This window comes from Corvus hawaiiensis, chromosome 5 (genome assembly GCF_020740725.1).
Source record: "Corvus hawaiiensis isolate bCorHaw1 chromosome 5, bCorHaw1.pri.cur, whole genome shotgun sequence".
Taxonomy (NCBI): domain Eukaryota; kingdom Metazoa; phylum Chordata; class Aves; order Passeriformes; family Corvidae; genus Corvus; species Corvus hawaiiensis.
The window spans coordinates 8,981,296-8,998,805 of NC_063217.1; the positions used below are offsets into that span (position 1 = coordinate 8,981,296).

The following is a 17,510-nucleotide window of genomic DNA, read 5'->3' on the forward strand; positions in this document are numbered from 1 at the left end:
TGTGCCAATTCATGTTCTACTGGATTGTTTGACACAGCATTACCAAAGATGAGAAACCAGTTATTTGGGGATTTTTCTACATGTTTGTCTTCAAAGTCTCTTTCTATTGCAGCAAATAATAATGGTCACTGGCTGTCTGGACCAACTTCTCCACAGGAAAAGTAGACTTCATTATTTCTGCTACTGGCATAAAACTCTTTGAGGACATTCTGTGACCTCCTACCTAGCTCTGAGTAGTCACAAGAGAATCACGATGACCAAGCTTTTCTTTAAAGAAAGCCATCTATACAAGAATAAAAAAAAAGTTCATTTATTTTGCTTGAGCACTGGTTTCCGGATTCCTGGTTTTTTCCCAGCCCATTGAATGTTCAATTCCCACTGTACAATACACTCAAAATACAGGAAGGATATGATCAGTGGGCTTGATTTCAAAGGTGCAGAACTACCACTAAATTAGATCTGACCGAGTTTAAATGACCCCAGGGCACTTCAACGCCTTGGGATGCATTTACAGATCCAACCATTTAAGCACAAAGATGTAACTTTAAATGTATAAAACCATTCCACATGTCCTTGCTTGTTAAGAGATTCAGAGGTACACATGGTCGTTCTAGAGCTGCTTAAAATGCCAGAAACACATTCATTTCAACTAATTTTGTTTTAAAACCAAACAGTTTTGCAGTCATTCATTACTAACCTGGCTGTTAAAGTCGGAGAAATGACAACAGAGGCAAAAATCTTCACCATAGCCATTTTACAAAGATCAGCTGCAGAGCCTGTGAAAGAAAGTGATCTGTTTTTAATTTAAAGCATGCAAAAGGAAAACAATCTTCTTGCAACTATGGCATAGGAATAAAAAACATCAGTAGATTCAGAATTATAAGAATTTTCAAAACTAGCAGATCCAATTAATGTAATATGTGAAACACCTTATCAGATTAATAAATAACAGAGGAAGTAATTATGTGTTAATTAAAACTAGAAAATAACAATATGAAACTATGCGTTAATTAAAGGTGAATTTGTCATTCACGCCTATATGTTGAAAAATTGCTTTCTATGAAACAAAGTATGAAATTATCTATCGCTAAGCTTTAATTAAAATTTACCAATTAACCAATTACAATTTAATGTCACAAAAGGTCAGAACATTGTTTCCATGCTGCATTTAAATTTGGAGCCTTAATTCTGCACTTTTTCATATTTCCATGAGTAGGTAATGTATATTCACTACATTACAGTGTTAAGAGCAGTGGTGCATAAAACAGTGTCACGGTACAGACTAGATGACACATTTCTGGTCATCAAGAGGCAGAATAATTCTGCAGGCCTGCTGTTTGGTGAAGGGCTTTGTTCTGAACCAAACATTTTACACAAAAGATTTATCAGATAATAGACAGAAACAGTCCTTTAAATAAAGATTGGAAGCCATAATCCTCCTTGTCCCATCAAACATCCTAAATGTCCTTGATCATGGTCCTTTTCACAACCCTGTAACTCTATGAATTCTGAATTCTTTCCTCCAAATGATTCAACTTCCAGAATAGGGGCAAAAAACAGCCAGGTAGCCAAATGATAAGGGTAGTCTGCTTAGAGATATTCAGAAACTCACAGAATATCTCCAGACAGGAGGGACCCATAAGGATCATCAAGTCCAACTCCCTGCTCCTTACAGGACTCTAAATCTGAACCATATGACTAAGAGCATTGTCCAAACACTCTCTGAACTCTGTCAGGCTTGGTGCTGTGACCACTGCCCTGGGGAGCCTGTTCCAGTGCCCAATCACCTTCTGGGTGAAGAATCTTTTCCCAATATCCAACCTAAACCTCCTTGACACCAGCTTCACACCTATTCCCTCAGGTCCTACAGTTGTCACTAGAGAAAAGAGCTCAGACCCCTCCTCCACTGCCCCCCTTGAGGAACATGTAGACTGTGGAGGTCACCCCCCAGCTTCCTCTTCTCCAGGCTGAACAAAACAAGGGACCTCAGCTGCTCCTTGTAAGTCTTGTCCTCAAGACCTTTCACTATCTTGGTCACTCTCCTCTGGACACAGTCTGATAGTTTGATGTCCTTATATTGAGGCACCCAAAGCAGCACACAGGATGTGAGGTGGAACCACACCAGTGCAGAGCAGAGGGAGACAATGACTGCCCAGTGGTTGCTGTGACTGATGTCCCCCAGGATACAGTGGGCCCTTTCGGCTAGGGAAGAATGCCTAAGAGAATGAGGACAAAGCTTAACCTCTCCTCTTTCTCTGAAGTTTTCTATTACAAACTGCCTCCCCTGAATCCCATGCTGAGACTGTTTTACTCATTCACTGTACCAAGTGCAGACCCACAGCTGATGACTGAGATGTCGCTGTCTGACTGGGTTTAGCCTCAAATACCCATCTTGTTTTCCTGTTCAAATGACATGTCAAATTGATTCAATACATCACAAAAAGGGACAACTGATATGAAAAGTAAGAAAGGATGTTTCAGCAAAGGTTAGGTAAATATCTTCTTAGTGATTGTGGGAATAGAAGTATACTGAGCATCTAGTCCATCAGGAAACATATGTTCTAGATATATTCTTCATGAAACAAAGTAGAGTAATAAAATATGAAAGACATCTCAAAATAATTTTTACTGAGATATGATTTCTAGAGAGATGCTATTTTAAACTTTTAAAAAAGAAAATAATTATAAATAAATAATTAAAGATAAAATGAACTGTTTGCTCTATGGGGATAGGTAGAGCTGAATAATACCTAAGAATAATATGCTGTAAAGTGGTGAAAACTATTGAACCAGGAAATATTCAAAAAGAGAAAAAACGCTACAAAAGAAGTGTGAGAAACCCAGTTGTAATAATTCAAAGCTGCCATTCTACATTCCTCTCAATATTGTCATGCATCTGGAGTGTTCTGCTATCAGTCACTGCTACTGGAATCAAAATGTAAACTACTTAAATTAATTAGACTATTAGGTATAACTATAAAACATATTAAATGCAGTTTAGTACACTAAATGTGATAAAAGGTTTTATCACAATTTAGAAAGCTCTTACAGTCTTAAAATATTATCACATAGCTGAAATTTTAAAATTAAAAAATCATTGTAGTCTAGAATGAAATTTTTTATAAAATTTGGGAATACTGAATATTTTAGAGTTTTTAATCCTCGCTTCACCACACTTTCTAATACTACATTTTGAATAACAACTTGTCCTGAGTTGCAGTGTATTCTATTACCATCCTCATGAGCTGTTGAAATCAGGTGGGGCAGTGTTTCCTTGCCTCCTCCCCCCAGACTGTCTTTCTATTAATGGCCCATCATTGTCCTGCCGCATGACTCAGAGATAACTCCCTCTGGACTATCTTCTGTTAATGAGCCTCATCAACACTTGGCCTCATGACTCGTTACCCCATTGTGAGATGCTCCACCCAGAGGGAGGAACCAAGCATCCCATCGTGGATGTAAGCTGAGACTCTGAACACCAGAGACAACCTTTCCACTGGATTTCCAGAGGACAGGAGTTACACAGCCACCACTGGACCTTCTGAGGAAGAGCAGACCCCTTTTCTACAGGATCACCACTTCAGAGGACTGCAGCCACCATTCTACCAGACTGCTACCACCACCCTAACAGGGAGTCAGGTTATATCTTGACTCTGTCAGTTTGAACCAGTGTTTTCTTTTAGTTTTTCCTTTTCTTTAATTTCCCCATTAAATTGTTATTCTGAATTGGTGCCTCCCACTGGTTTGTTTTCAAACTAGTACACAACTATATTATTTTTATCACATTTGTCCCCCAGTATCATTTCAACCGACCGTGAAATCTGACAATCTTACTACTGTAGGTACATAGAAGTGAGTGTTTCATAGACAGTCCTGTGCCAGCCTTGCTCCAGCTCTCGGGACAGATGGACATAGCAAGTGCTGCTCAGAGGGCCATGTCTCTGCTAATGCTACACTGTGTGCTCTGCAGGACTCACAGAATGAGAATTAGAATTCTAGATCTGTAGGTATCCTTGCAGAGACAGGACTTAAGGAGTATCAAACACAACATAAATACTTAAATCATCTTAAAAATGAAATATTAAAATGAATAACGTTTGGAAAGGAAAGCGATACTTTCAAAAGGAAAACTCAAAACACTTTATAAGAAGCACACCATCACCAAGAAGGCAGATTTTCCTTGCCTGTAAATTGTACGCTTCCAGTATAATTTAAGGAAAACCCTGTCAGCATCATCCAATTTAAAAAATAATTCTTTATATATTCTTTATATATAGGGACAGCTTGGTAGGAGGGATCTCAGTCTTGGGCTGACAGCTGAGGTTTTTTTCCTTTGGGTGGTGAAATTCTGTATACAATTGAGCACCAAGAAACTTAAACAGAATATGTTAATACATCAGATTAACTGACATTTGAGCACATAATGCTGACTTTTACCTTTCCAATCTACATGTTAAATATTTCTCTGTGGAAAAAACCACCTTTTTTCTTGCCCTCTACAGAATTAAGTTTGAAAGTTTCTGCAAAGAAGGAGCTGAATTTCAAAACAAATAATAACAATGCACAATTATTGTAACATTCTATATTTCTTAAACTAAAGCTATCTGGCAAAATAAAAGCTAGAATCTGTAAGAAGCGTAATCACAGAAACTCTTCTGGAGTAACAAACTATAAAAACCAGAAAGAAAAGTGTTTAAAGAAACAATGCATCTGAAGAACTGAATTCTAGATATTCTCTCTATACATAGTTTGCATCAATACCTACATTTAACTATCACAGAGCACTCTAGTGTGTTAGAACATTTATATTCTTGCTGTTATTAATATTACCATTACTATTATATTATTCTGTTTACTGGCAATTTCCAAGGTAGATAGAATATATAATTATAACTTCTTTTTCACAGTAAAACTCACGCCTACTCTAGTAGACTACTGGAGTATTCATTCTTCTGTGATCATCAGAGCTGCTGCCCACTAAAGCCAAGCAGAGACAGAGACAGGTGGGTTGACAGGAAGGTCGGAAAGAAGTTCTTTACCTTGAACAACAAAATTGACAGCCTGCCTCTCTGCTTGAGTGCGTAGCTTGTAATCCTGGGCATTGATATTGGCCAGTGGCCTTTTGCGTCCCATTATGGAAACCACGTAACCTTGCAGGATTTAAATAAAAATTAGTAATGTGATATAGAGTGATTAAAAATTTCAAAAATTCTTTTTGAAGATAATACAGATATTTGTAATTATGTCCTGCCTGAGTCAATTTAATATTTTGTCCTCTGAAAATAGTCAGAGCTTATTTAAACTTTCAATGCTTATTGTATTTTTGGTTTAAGAATCATCATTCACAGAACTGGTACATGTTATACAAGGAAAACTTTTCTTCTTTAAAGCTGTTAAATCTTCATTAGGAATGTCTACTGATAAAACAGCAAACTCTCTCTGTGGGAGATGAAACTATAAATACCTAGCAGAATTAGCTATCTATTAGCAACCATAATTAGAGCTTTCCACGCAATGAATAGTTTACTTGGGAATAGTAAAGAAAAATCAATTTGTGGAGTAATTAAATCAGTAATGAATATTTCCCAAAAATAAAAAATCATTTTTTGGGGGAAAAAAAAGTTGGGGTTTTTTTCCATTTTCTTTATGTAGTATTTCTGTGTTCCTTTCACAGCCAAACTTCCTGAATTCTAGTGTGGTGGGAATTTTTAGTTTAAAAGAAACATAAAAACACAGTTAAAGCTTTATGTTAGGCCTAATGACGTATTTTGTTAAAAAAACCCCTATTTTGGAGGGCAAGTGAGAGGAGTTGAGAGAGGAAAAGAGATGTGAGGATCCTCTTGTCAAAATAACACACACAAAACTTAGCTTATCTTCAAAAATAAACTTCTGTTGTTGTTTTAAGAAAAATGAAAAATCATCCATGTTAAAAATACATCTTGAAAAAAATCTTTCTTTATACCTCTGGTCACCTTGACTACCCATGAATTGTCAATAGATACCATGGAAGTTTAGACTGATGCAGTTTCTTCTCCTCTGCTATGCAAGTACAAGTGACAAGGAGACCTCTTCAAAGAAAAAGTTATCACCCTGTTACGGACAACACATACCGAGACTTGTGTGCAGAGGATGAATTAATACAGCTCTCTGCAAATTAGTGTATTTCCAGAAGCACTGATACCAAAAATACCAGTTTTGAAACAACGAACAGAATTATGTGGAAGGATATTCTTTGGCAATTCAGTCTTCCCAATTTAACTAACATTTTCCATGAAGAACAGTATTTAAAGATGGAATTCATGAAACACTGTACTCTTAAGTAAAATTAGATTTGCTGTAATATCCTTATTCCTGTGAGGTGTGACTCCACAAGAGAATCACCCCTGCAATACTCATAACTGAGCAGCATGCCCAAACAAACACCATCATTCGTGTTACAGTGGCAGAGTGTTTGCCTGGGATCAATGTTAATCTGCAAATGCATGCCTGAATGATGTCTTAATGTAGTCTTGCCAATACATCAATAATTTCATCAAAAAACAACAGCAATATAGTAATATATACACTACCAAATATCTTCCTTATAAAAGAATTATTTATATGCTTATCATGTCTACATGGAGTATCAGACTTTCATAACACTTAAATAATATTAGTCAGGCGGGTGCTGCTGACCTTTAAACTGCACATAAGTTAAGAAAAATTACCATATAATGAGCTCAATAGGTTGGAATGTTTTTCTTGGAAAGTTAGAATCTGAGGTGGATTAACAAGAAAAATATTAAATAATATTGATCTGCTGAAGATTTCTAGAGCTTGTACAACCTAAACAGATTGCTCTTCTACCATTAATGGTTAAAAAAGGTTGATAGACAGAAATGTAAGAAGGAGTAATTAGACAAGTGTGCTTTGATGACTTTAGAACATTAGTCAGGACATTCTTGTCTACTGAACTCATAAACTGGAATCTCTAGCATAGAGGTTTGTGTAATGAAATTCATTCACTTTTAAGAAAAGAATGCTAAGTTATTTTAAATAGATCATAAATATATAATAAATGTGTAATATTTTACTAGGTGTTATGGTGGGCTTAATTACAGCTAAAAATAGATGTTCAGTAACTTTACTTTTCTTGAACAATATAAACAAAGGAATGCAACTGTGTGACACAATGACAGCTCATTTCAGTAAATTTTTAGGCTTTACAAAGTACAAAAAATGAATACTACCTATTTTCATAACTAGAAGTCAATTATACGTTTCTGTCACGACACTCACTCATACAGTGATGGGTAATATTATATTGCAAATTTACTATTTATTTCTAAAAAATGCCTTAGTACTGCATGCCCTATTAAGAAACAAAATAACTCAATTTTGACAGTCCTGCTAATTAGCTTTTAAAAGACAATAGTTCAAGCAGCTATGTTTTCTCTCCTCAAATTACTGCACTCCTAGGATTCACTAAATATAAATGAACATGTAGACTAAAAACAAATTTGATGCAAGAAGAGCTCGCAGCTGCTGGCTCCAGAAGCACTCTGCACGCATCTGTCATCACAGCTACCACCTGAACTTCAAGAACATAAATTCTGACTGATGCAAAGAAAAAATAAGCTAAAAAAAATTGGCTGTGTAAATTGACTGAACTTTCACGGTCCAGCAGCCATATATCCAATTTATTAAGTAGAAGATTCCTTGGGCTTTTTTTGTGTTGGAGTACATTATATGTCAAAATGATGCAGTGTAACTTGACATTAAGTGGGGTTCATTCTGAGAACAGATGTCTTATTCTGTTAGCATCTTTCTGAGAAAAGGCAGACTTAACCAGCTCCTTTTAGAGTTAAAAAAGAAAAAAAACCCAAATCTGATTCACCAAGAAAGGATATTCCATCTTTTTTTGTTGTCTTGTAACTATCTGAATTTAGGTCAAGCTGAATCTTTGTCTTCGCCACTGTCACACAGTGCAGATCAGTAAACAAAATATGGTCACAGACTTTGGATTACCTTTATTTCGGCACTGTTCAATAGTTTTCTTTGTAAATTCATGTACTTTCTTGTATTTTTGCATAAAACTCTCTATAAATTGACTGGCTTGAACAGGAGTAATTCCCAAGCAGTCAGCAAGACGTTCTTTACCTGGTGGTACAGAAATCATCTCCATTATGCAATAAAGCAGAACAGAAAACCACTTCATACAATAGCACTGTTACCTGCACAATTAATGGAATTAGTTAACTTTACTTACCTCTATGAAAGAAGATGGATCTGATACACTAAAATTATATTGCAACAAAATAAATGTTTAACTCTGAGCTTGAAGGTTTTATTGACGTTACTGGATTAAGTATATAATTAATAAAAAGTATGCAAACAAGAAATTCCTAGTTATAATTTATACCTATAATATTCACAGAGTAATGCTGTTGCTTTAAGTATAATTTTACTGGTTCAGTGTTGCAATCTCCAAACTTTGAAGAGCAGACAAAGATTTGGAATTAACTTTAAACAAACACAAATACAATAAAGATCTAAAAAAGGATGGAGATGTTTGAGGTTGAGTTTAGCTAGAAGTTTTAGAGCTTAGCCTGAATTTAGAAAGGGTGTTTGGAGTCTGAGTCTCACAGATTTCAAACAGTCTTAGGCTCCTCAATGTCAGTAGAAATTGGGGTCCAAGTTCTGAGATAAAAGGTTGGAAAAAGGAAAAAAAAATGGATAAAGAAAAACCAGAAAAAGTGTTTCAACAGAGAGAGAAAGGAATAATAGCTTTTGGATAGGATATAGGCACACAATATATATTACATTGGATCTGAGAGCACTTATAAGAAAAGGTCGAAAAAACCTGAAGATACTCCAGAGTTTGAAAATATAAACTATGAGCTACAGTTTAAACCCATTTATAAATCAAACAGTTCCAGTAAAAATAAAACATACATCAACATTAGTCATACGAAGTTTGAAAGACAGATATATTTATGTCAGCTGCACAGCAACACAGAACAAGCACTGTGTCTGCAAAGAACATAAGCTGAGAGGTGACATCTCAAGGCACCAAAGGCACAGAATAGTCATTGTCACAGTAAGACTGTCAAGAAAAATTATCTAGCACTTTTAAAAGAGAAAGGATTTCAGCCACCTAAATGCCACCACTGTCAGGCTGATGTGCATTTCAGAACAATTCTTGTAGCATTTTGTTCTCCGCCACGCCAGGATCTGCACTTAGCTGCAAGAACACCAGTCTGGACAAGGTGCTAGAGGAAGAAATTCACATAGACATCCAGGACAACATTTGCTGAGCTATTATAGATCTGTAATTTTTTTTTTTTTACATCTAACTAATTTGGATTTTCTTCCTGGATCAGCAAATGACAAACCTATCTGATAAAGCACACATTGCTAACAGCTAGGAGACTACTGTAGCTTCCTTAGAGAACTGTAACATCTAAGTTTGTCCACATTATCAATTTAAAGAACTATTAATGTACAGAACAATTGCATAAAATACTAGGAAAATTAAAGCACGGTATTAGCAAGGATGCCTGAAAGTTCCCAGGGAAATGCAGTTTCTGGGAAGCAAAAAGAGGGGGATGCACAGCCAGGTAATTGTGTCAGATCATGCTCCACAGTGCAGGAGCATAGGCCATGCAAGGCAAAGCCCAGGAGTGGACTAAACCTTCCCTGAGCACTCTTCTTGAGTTATCTGTGCCAGGGGAATTATTAGCAGCAGCTATGCGTTTCAGAGTTCTCCATCCTGCAATATCATCTTTCAAAACTGAAAATAGCAGTAGTTTTCATTTAAACACTTTGATAGCCTGCTGTGTCGATTCAGGGCTTGAACATACTGACGTTGAATAGAATGAATTCCTTATTTAAGTTCAAGTTGCCTGTGCTTTAGCTCTACAAGATGACTGAGGCAGAAGCAGGTGAATTGAACTGACTCAAACCAAGCAAAAATACTCATAGAATGTCCTGAGTCAGAAGGGACCCACAAGGATAGATTCCTTGCCCTGCACAGGACACCCCAAGAATCACACCATGTGCCTGAGAGCGTTGTTCAAATGCTTCTTGAACTCTTGTCAGGCTGGTGCTGTGACCACTTCCCTGGGGAGACTGTTCAAGTGCCCAACCACCCTCTGGGTGAAAAAGTTTTCCTAATAACCAGCCTCCTTTCTTTATTATCCTCCAGAACTACAGAAAAGACCTTGAAAACATGAACCAAATGTAACCTAAAGCTAAGAACACAAAACAAAACAAAAAGATTACTATTTACAACATGAAAGGTTTTTATTAACTCCTGTAAGCATAATACAGGCAAGCTCCTCAGGGAATGTTTTTGTAGTTTTCAATACTAAAAGAAGTATTATTCACACTCTTCAGTTGTATCAAAAATGTCTCCTTAATGAAAAGTGAGCTGTCCTTTGAAGGGAGACAAACTGTGGGTAGAATTCAGTCCATCAATTTCAGGTATCTTAACAATTACTTTTTGTCAGCCCAGTTTCCATCTAAGTGGTTTAATGATATCATGTCATGTCTTAATTAGGATCTGATCACACTTCTAATGAACTGGAAACTTCTTATTATCTTTGAGGTACTTCAACTGCCCTTGTTTGAGAGAGAGGGACACAAAGCAAACAAGTAAATGGAGATACTTCTATCAAGCACTGCTGCACTGAAATGTTCAGTGCCTGGTTCAGAGCAAATGAGGAAGTGCCAATACTGTGCTTAAATATAAACATGAAAGCTCTCTATAGATGAGTAGACAGACATAGGCTCCACTGAGCCCCAGGAACTGAGGCATTTCTGACTGTATACAGAACTACAGGACATTCAACTGGTGGTGATTCATCTGATTACATCTGGTATCTGTCTGTTCCACCCACAGTGAAGGGGAAGAGATAGGAGATGTGTAGCATTTGCATGGACCAAGGGGCAGGGGTGATAATGCTGGCATTTTGTAAAATAACCCAGTGATTAAACCATTCAGGCTGGAAATTGAAGATTTGATTCCAATATCAGCACAGGCAGGTCTGAATTTACAGTGGAGGGAACTAGTGCTGGGTTTTTTTAATATAAATTTTAAACACAGTTGTTTCAAATGCAGTACAGCTTAATGTAAAAATGCAGGTTATGTATGCATATATATATACATATACACACACTCTTATAGGTGTGTATATAACATACACACACCCCTAAACGTAAAATAGATATTCTGGAGAGCTGAATTTGAAGCATTTCTTCCCAACTGAATGCTGTAAATGATAAACAGAATGCCTTGGCTGATGCTGCCTTTGGTTCAAGGACTCAGTGCAAAAGATGGCTTAGAAAGCATTCTCAGCCAGGAACGCAAGATGTAGCATTAATTGTTTCCAAGCTACATAAAGCCTGCAGCCCAGGCCTCTCATTTCCTAAATGAGTTTTTCAAGAATTCATCCTCTGTAGAGAAAGTTAGTCAGCTGTTCACTGAAACCAATTCACAAGAGCTGGTAGGCTGATGATACACATGCACCTATCTCCCCAGAAAAGGTAATCCTAAGCATGTATGAAGCATAAGGAGAGTTGGGTAACATTTAAGAAATAGTAGGCAGTTTTGGAAAGTATGCAGAACATCTTGATGTACCCAGGACCTGGTCAGGACTTAGGCAGAATGGGTAACAGTGGATTTTTGCAAGTTTTAGTTGTGAAGAAATGGCAGCAAACATTAAGACTCAAAGTAAGGAAACACTTTTATACTGTGAGGGTGAGTGAGCACTGGCACAAGTTGCCCAGGGAGGCTGTGGAGCCTTGAAGAGCCCTTTCTCCAGCCTTGAAGACATTGAAAAGCTGGACACAGTCCTGGGCAAACAGCTCAAGGTGTCCCTGCTTGAACAGGGGCCTGGATCTGATGACCCCCAGAGGCCCCTTCCAATCTCTGCCATTCTGTGATTCTCTAAATGTGTTTTAAAACAATATTGGTGTTTTTTAAAAATTTTGTTGCAGCTATTCTCATCTCTGTCTATATACTGAGAGAGTACAAAGTCCATTCAAAATTAAACTCATTTTAGATAAATGCTTCAGTTATATCAGCAGCAAATAAACACAAAATCAGATAATCTTTGTATATGACAATGTAGCTACATTAACTTCATAATTTTTATACTGAGTAGATAATTTAATAATTCTGGATAAAAGTATAAATGTAATACTCAAAAAAACTTTTACTCACCTTTAGAAATTCAGTCTACTTATATAAATTATGAATAAAGTATAAATTTACAGTAGCTGGGTTTTTTTCTAAAAATGCCTACCTGCTCCATAAACCACTGAGTAAACTATACGCTTTGCTTGCTCTCTATCAGCATGTTTCACTTGTTCACTTGGAATCCCTTTCCTAAACAAACAAACAAAAATCATACATTTTCAGTTAAAACTAATTTGTTATACCCACAGAAAACTTAATTAAAGTCAATAATTGTTTAATAACTACAAGCTTGTAAGATATGAATAGAAGCACTTAAGGGCTTTTGTTGTCAGCCAAGAATGCACAACTTCTTTACAAATTTTCATAGTGATAGTCCATAGTCAATGAAATTCTTTATTTTAATTTTAATTTTAATCTTCTCCTTTCATTTTCAACAAAATTCTTGGTTAGGAAAAATCCTGCTACTGTATTATTAGTTCTTCAGATTGAGAAGGATTTAATACTGGCTCATGAGAAAAATTAATTTTTTCCAGCAATAGCATTTCTTCAAGATGTGAGAGTCTAGAGACTCAAAGCATAAGTCTGACCTAAAGCTTGTTTAAATAAGGTTATTATCAGGGCTTCACTAACAGGAATATCCAAGCTTTTATCAAGAAATTACTGACAGAAGCAAGCACTGCTTGCTCCATATGCCTTACAGAGCTCCACAACAGCAAGGCTCCATAAAACAGCAGCAGTGGCTGTTTCTGACCTCGAGAGTGCATCCAGATTACTCCCAGCCAAGTGTCCTCCTTCCCAGTTCCCATTCTCTCACCAAGTGACAGAAACAGTCCTACAAAAATGCTAATGGATTTAGCAACGTGAAAAATGAAAAGCTATGACTTCAATCATCAAGTATGTGCCACCTATTTTCCTTATCCAAATGCAGCTTCAGAAAGAATACTGACATTGTTAACAACTGAAAACACTGAAGAATATTGATCATTTGGTTTTAATAGAAGTGTGTTGGGGGAAATCTCTATCATATACTCACTCTCTGAAAACAAATACCTACAAAAATTGTATTTGAGACATGGAAATTGTTATCAGAGATACTTGATGATATCTGCACCATTTGGGAGAAAGTCTCCCCATAAGTTTGTCCATTTTTTTCATGAGTCTGGTTGCATTTTTAAAAGAAAAATTTTCTATGATTTTCTATGACAGCTTTTTTGCCAAGAAAGATGCTTTGTTGTGAAGGTTTTAGCTGAGGAGCTTTAAGAAAATGGTGTATTTCTCTGTATCTTCTTCAAGGAAAGTCTTTCACCACTATTACAGTATTTGAACTCCTAGAAAATCAGCAGAGCCACCAATTTTCGCTTGCTTAGTACTCACACTGATTTTAGCCAAGCCTATGCTCAGTGCTGCTATAATTTGGCATTCTGAATGGTAAACAGGCAGACCCTGAATGAAATCAGATTTAAGCAAGTCTTTATGGCAGTACAGATTTTCTGAAGAAGAAAAATAAAATTGAATATAATTTCAAGCCTTCACTGGGCAACAAGTCTTTGGTTTTGTAGAAGCTCACATTGTTCCTTTGAATACTACTAACTGCTCAAAGATGAAACAGACTTTTCATTGCTCTGTTTCATTGAGAAACAATAACAAGATAATTTAATAGTGTTTTCCACCTGTAATGAAGGCTATTCCCACTTAATCATTCTGCCAGTTTGAGACTCTCATAATTTACTTTCTTAGCTGTGGCAGGTCAAAAGTTCATGGATCTTTTGAACACAGTAGGTTGAGATTCCCAGTTCTACCTGAATACAAGGACAAAGTGGCAATTGGAGCTAATAAGTGCAGCATTAGGAAACTAGACATCATTAAGGATTTCCTGAAGCAATCTCCAGCAGAAAGATCGCAGGAATTTCCTGAAGAATCTGGCAGAGAGCTACACAGACACTTGAGAAAGCATCTATCCCAAGGGAAAATAGAACCTGGTAAGAGAGCAAATCTCACCTCAGGACCTTTCTGACACGCAAAACTAAGATTGAGGAATGCTGAAACTGGGGAAACCCTAGAAAATTTAATACTGCTTTCCTAATACTGCATAATTTGAACTAGAGGATTGGAGAAGGCAAGAAATGGGAGAACAGCAACAGAGTTTGCTTGCAGACATACTGAAGTCAGAGGCTAGAGAGAACTGAGAGGCAGTGGGTACATCAGCTGCTCACTTCTCTGGAAAAGTACGGCTACAATAGAAAGGACACAGTGGGTAAGAATCATGGAGACCTATAGAGGAATATATATATTTATCAGACCATGGTACTTAGGAAGACACAAGGTGAGACTTGCTGGGAGGGACTGGTGGTTCTAGAGAAGTTTTAGCAGTGAAAAGACACTAGAACTGGATTGTGTGCACAATTAGAACCGCTGCTTGAACTTTGATTATGATTTTGCATTATCCAAGCTTCAACTTGGACGGCTGATTTGAAAAAACAGGAATAGTCTTAATGCTTCAATCATGACTGGCAGTGTCAGCAATCACAATAAAACCTTGCCTAACACAGTTATTGGTGCAGATGTACATGCATTATGTAATCACGGTAATTCAACAGTCACTTAGCATTTCCTTGTCTATGGTTAGTCACAAAACACACGGAAAAAAATTATAATTTCAGAGCTTTATCTCAAATATTTCCTTTAATGTAATGTTACAACCAAAATGGTCAGTCAACATCTCCGAGTGTGTCAGTGGGAAACGTGAGCACTGGACAGAGAGGCGTTACATCTACCACTCTGAGTATTTGCAAATTTATGTACCACATAAAATACATAATTATAAGGTATGAAATTGCCATATAAATCAAAACTGCTTGAGCAAACAGAAGTCATTAATCATAACTAGTCTTCTTTTTTTTTTTTCTAATAAATGCTTTTTTTCTGTTTGTATTGACAATGATTGGTTTCTACTAGAGTGTTTGGTTCCTTCTGTAATACAGAGAGGCATTCCTGCAGGTTGAGGTGAAGGCTATTTATTCCTTTGAATAACAAAACTAAAGGGGACGTGTGCAGTTTCTCAGAATTGCAGCAGCCATGTTAGAAATCCCCAGTGGGCTTTCTGCTTTATCCTGTTTCCTTTACAAACTAATTTACGTTTGTGATAATTGATTTGTTTTAATGGGTACTGTGAGAACCTATTGCAAGGTAAAAACTTTATTTTGCCTTTGGACTCATCATGAAGCACCATGATAATCATAAAAAGACATTGTTTTCTGCATACTTGAAAAGAAATTTTTAGCAAGCCATCCAATGCATGCAAATACTCAGTGCTGAAGTGCAGTAGGATGTAACACAGATCTTCAGTGGAGATGCACTTTTTTGAATAAATTTGAACCTGAAAAAGCAAGGTGAATGGGCATAAAGTAGTCTTAGCTGCTGGGCAGTGACACTGAGGCACTGACTCCAGCTTACCCAGCAGTTTCAGTACAGCTGGAGTAAGAGGAAGACTGTTAATGCAATGGTAGAGAAATTGATGCAGGAAAAAAAGCTCAAGAGGAAAAGGAACTTGCTGCAGATTTTTTTGTGGAAACAGCAAATTTCCTGAAGTCCTACAGGAAATAAATATGCAGTTACTAGTTCTAGCATGAAATGTATTTTCCCATTTAGTTACATCCTTCTCATTACTCTGTCTCTAATAGGCTGGGAAAAGTTCAAGTTCATAATCTATATTTTCACCATCTTCAAATCTCCAAATATGCAGTATTTCACCTCCTACATTCCTGTCCTTGCCTGCATACTTGTCTCAGGCTATTTCCACATCTCTGATTTGTTTGTCCTTTAATTTGTTTAGCACTGACTTGCACGTACTTTGACTTATAGTACTTTATTTGACAGACATCTATTAGGTAGAATAAAGAACAGCCCTCAGTGCTGGAAGACACATTCAGGTTGGCAGATCTCACTATCCTGGGATGGAGTCAGCAGAGCTAAACAATCTGGAAAGGTCTGTGAGGGCAGCAAACAGCTTGCAGCCAAAAATTGTAGAATATCTAATAAACAGTGAGAGTAGAGATACACAAAGTCTTCAAAAAGGTAGCTATACTAAGAACTGAGCTGTGTGCCTAAAAGGGAATAGCTGCCTAATTCTGAGAGTAAAAAAAATGGAGCAAAATTTTCTAGCAAACAGTGAAGAAGGATAACATCAAATTATGATTAAGAAACGAAGTGCAGATATGAAACAAAAGGAGGAATATGTAATTTATTACTTTTTCAGAGAAAATACTTTGAATATTATCATAATTTCTCCAAAATCCACTATATATTTTCATATATTATGGTGTCTAAGGGACATCTCAAAGAGTTTCTACTGAACTAAGTCTAAAGTCTTTAATACATATGAACACAAAGTTTCTTTATACCCAAGAAAAATATAGCAATCGTATCTCTAAAAAAGTTTAAGTGTAAACTGGAATAACACATTTAATATAGAGTAGAGATCTCAATGGATTAATTTTTACCTGTACAGAATATAAAAAGAACTAACATGAATTTTAGTATACAGAAATGAGCTCACACAGCATCAACACATTAAAAAAAAAAATATTAAAGAGGCCACAGGGCATAATGTATGAGCAATGGCAAAATAAAACTTTGAGAACAGGTAGAAATGGGAGGAAATCAGTCTTAAAAGAAAGAATGCGATAAGACATTCCAGCATTTCTGGGAAATGTTGTGTGGTGACGGAAGCCGACTGTTTATGCACAGGAAAAGGCAGAACAAACTCCTCAAACACAATACGTGGCAGGCATGCATTGCCTTGGTCTGCACTACACTCCAGCCAAGCTAAGCTCAGTCATAATAGTCACAAACTCTTGGCTGCTCTCTTGCATCTGCCAATTAATTCAAGTCCAAACTGTGAATTGTTGATGTGGGAAATGAGATGGAGAGGCACTAAATTCATTTTATATGTGGTCATTAATGTCCAATAAATGAGTAAATGTATGAGTGAATACACATTTGTTCATCTGACAGCTCTTACAGCTTTTTTTATTTTCATCAATGAACTATACAAATCGCTCATTTTCAATCATCTGTTGCTGCTTAGTAGCAGATGATGGTTTTATATTCTGTAAGTTTGTGCCTGGAACTTTGTGTTGGGATATCAAACAGGTACAGACAATTTATGTAATCAGTAAAATTAAAAAAGCCCAGTTTTACAGCAGTATCACCATTGGGTAGATCATGTAGGAGGTAAGTTCTGAAAGTTCACTTTTTCAGTTCTGCAGACCTTATTATACCTGAGGCAAACAGAATATCTATAACAATGTATGTGAGTATCCTAGACATA

At 36.6% G+C, this 17,510-nt stretch overlaps 1 protein-coding gene across 1 annotated transcript in view; it reads right to left on the bottom strand.

The window, feature by feature from the left end:
- POLN (DNA polymerase nu) overlaps positions 1-17,510 on the bottom strand; it is a 100,883-nt gene that overhangs the window by 23,163 nt on the left and 60,210 nt on the right. Inside the window, exons 19-22 of the mRNA XM_048304689.1 lie at positions 12,288-12,370; positions 8,008-8,139; positions 5,040-5,150; positions 698-776 (exon numbers count right to left, since the gene is read on the bottom strand). Of these exons, the coding sequence (XP_048160646.1) occupies positions 698-776; positions 5,040-5,150; positions 8,008-8,139; positions 12,288-12,370 (405 nt within the window). The remainder of the gene's footprint in view (positions 1-697; positions 777-5,039; positions 5,151-8,007; positions 8,140-12,287; positions 12,371-17,510) is intronic.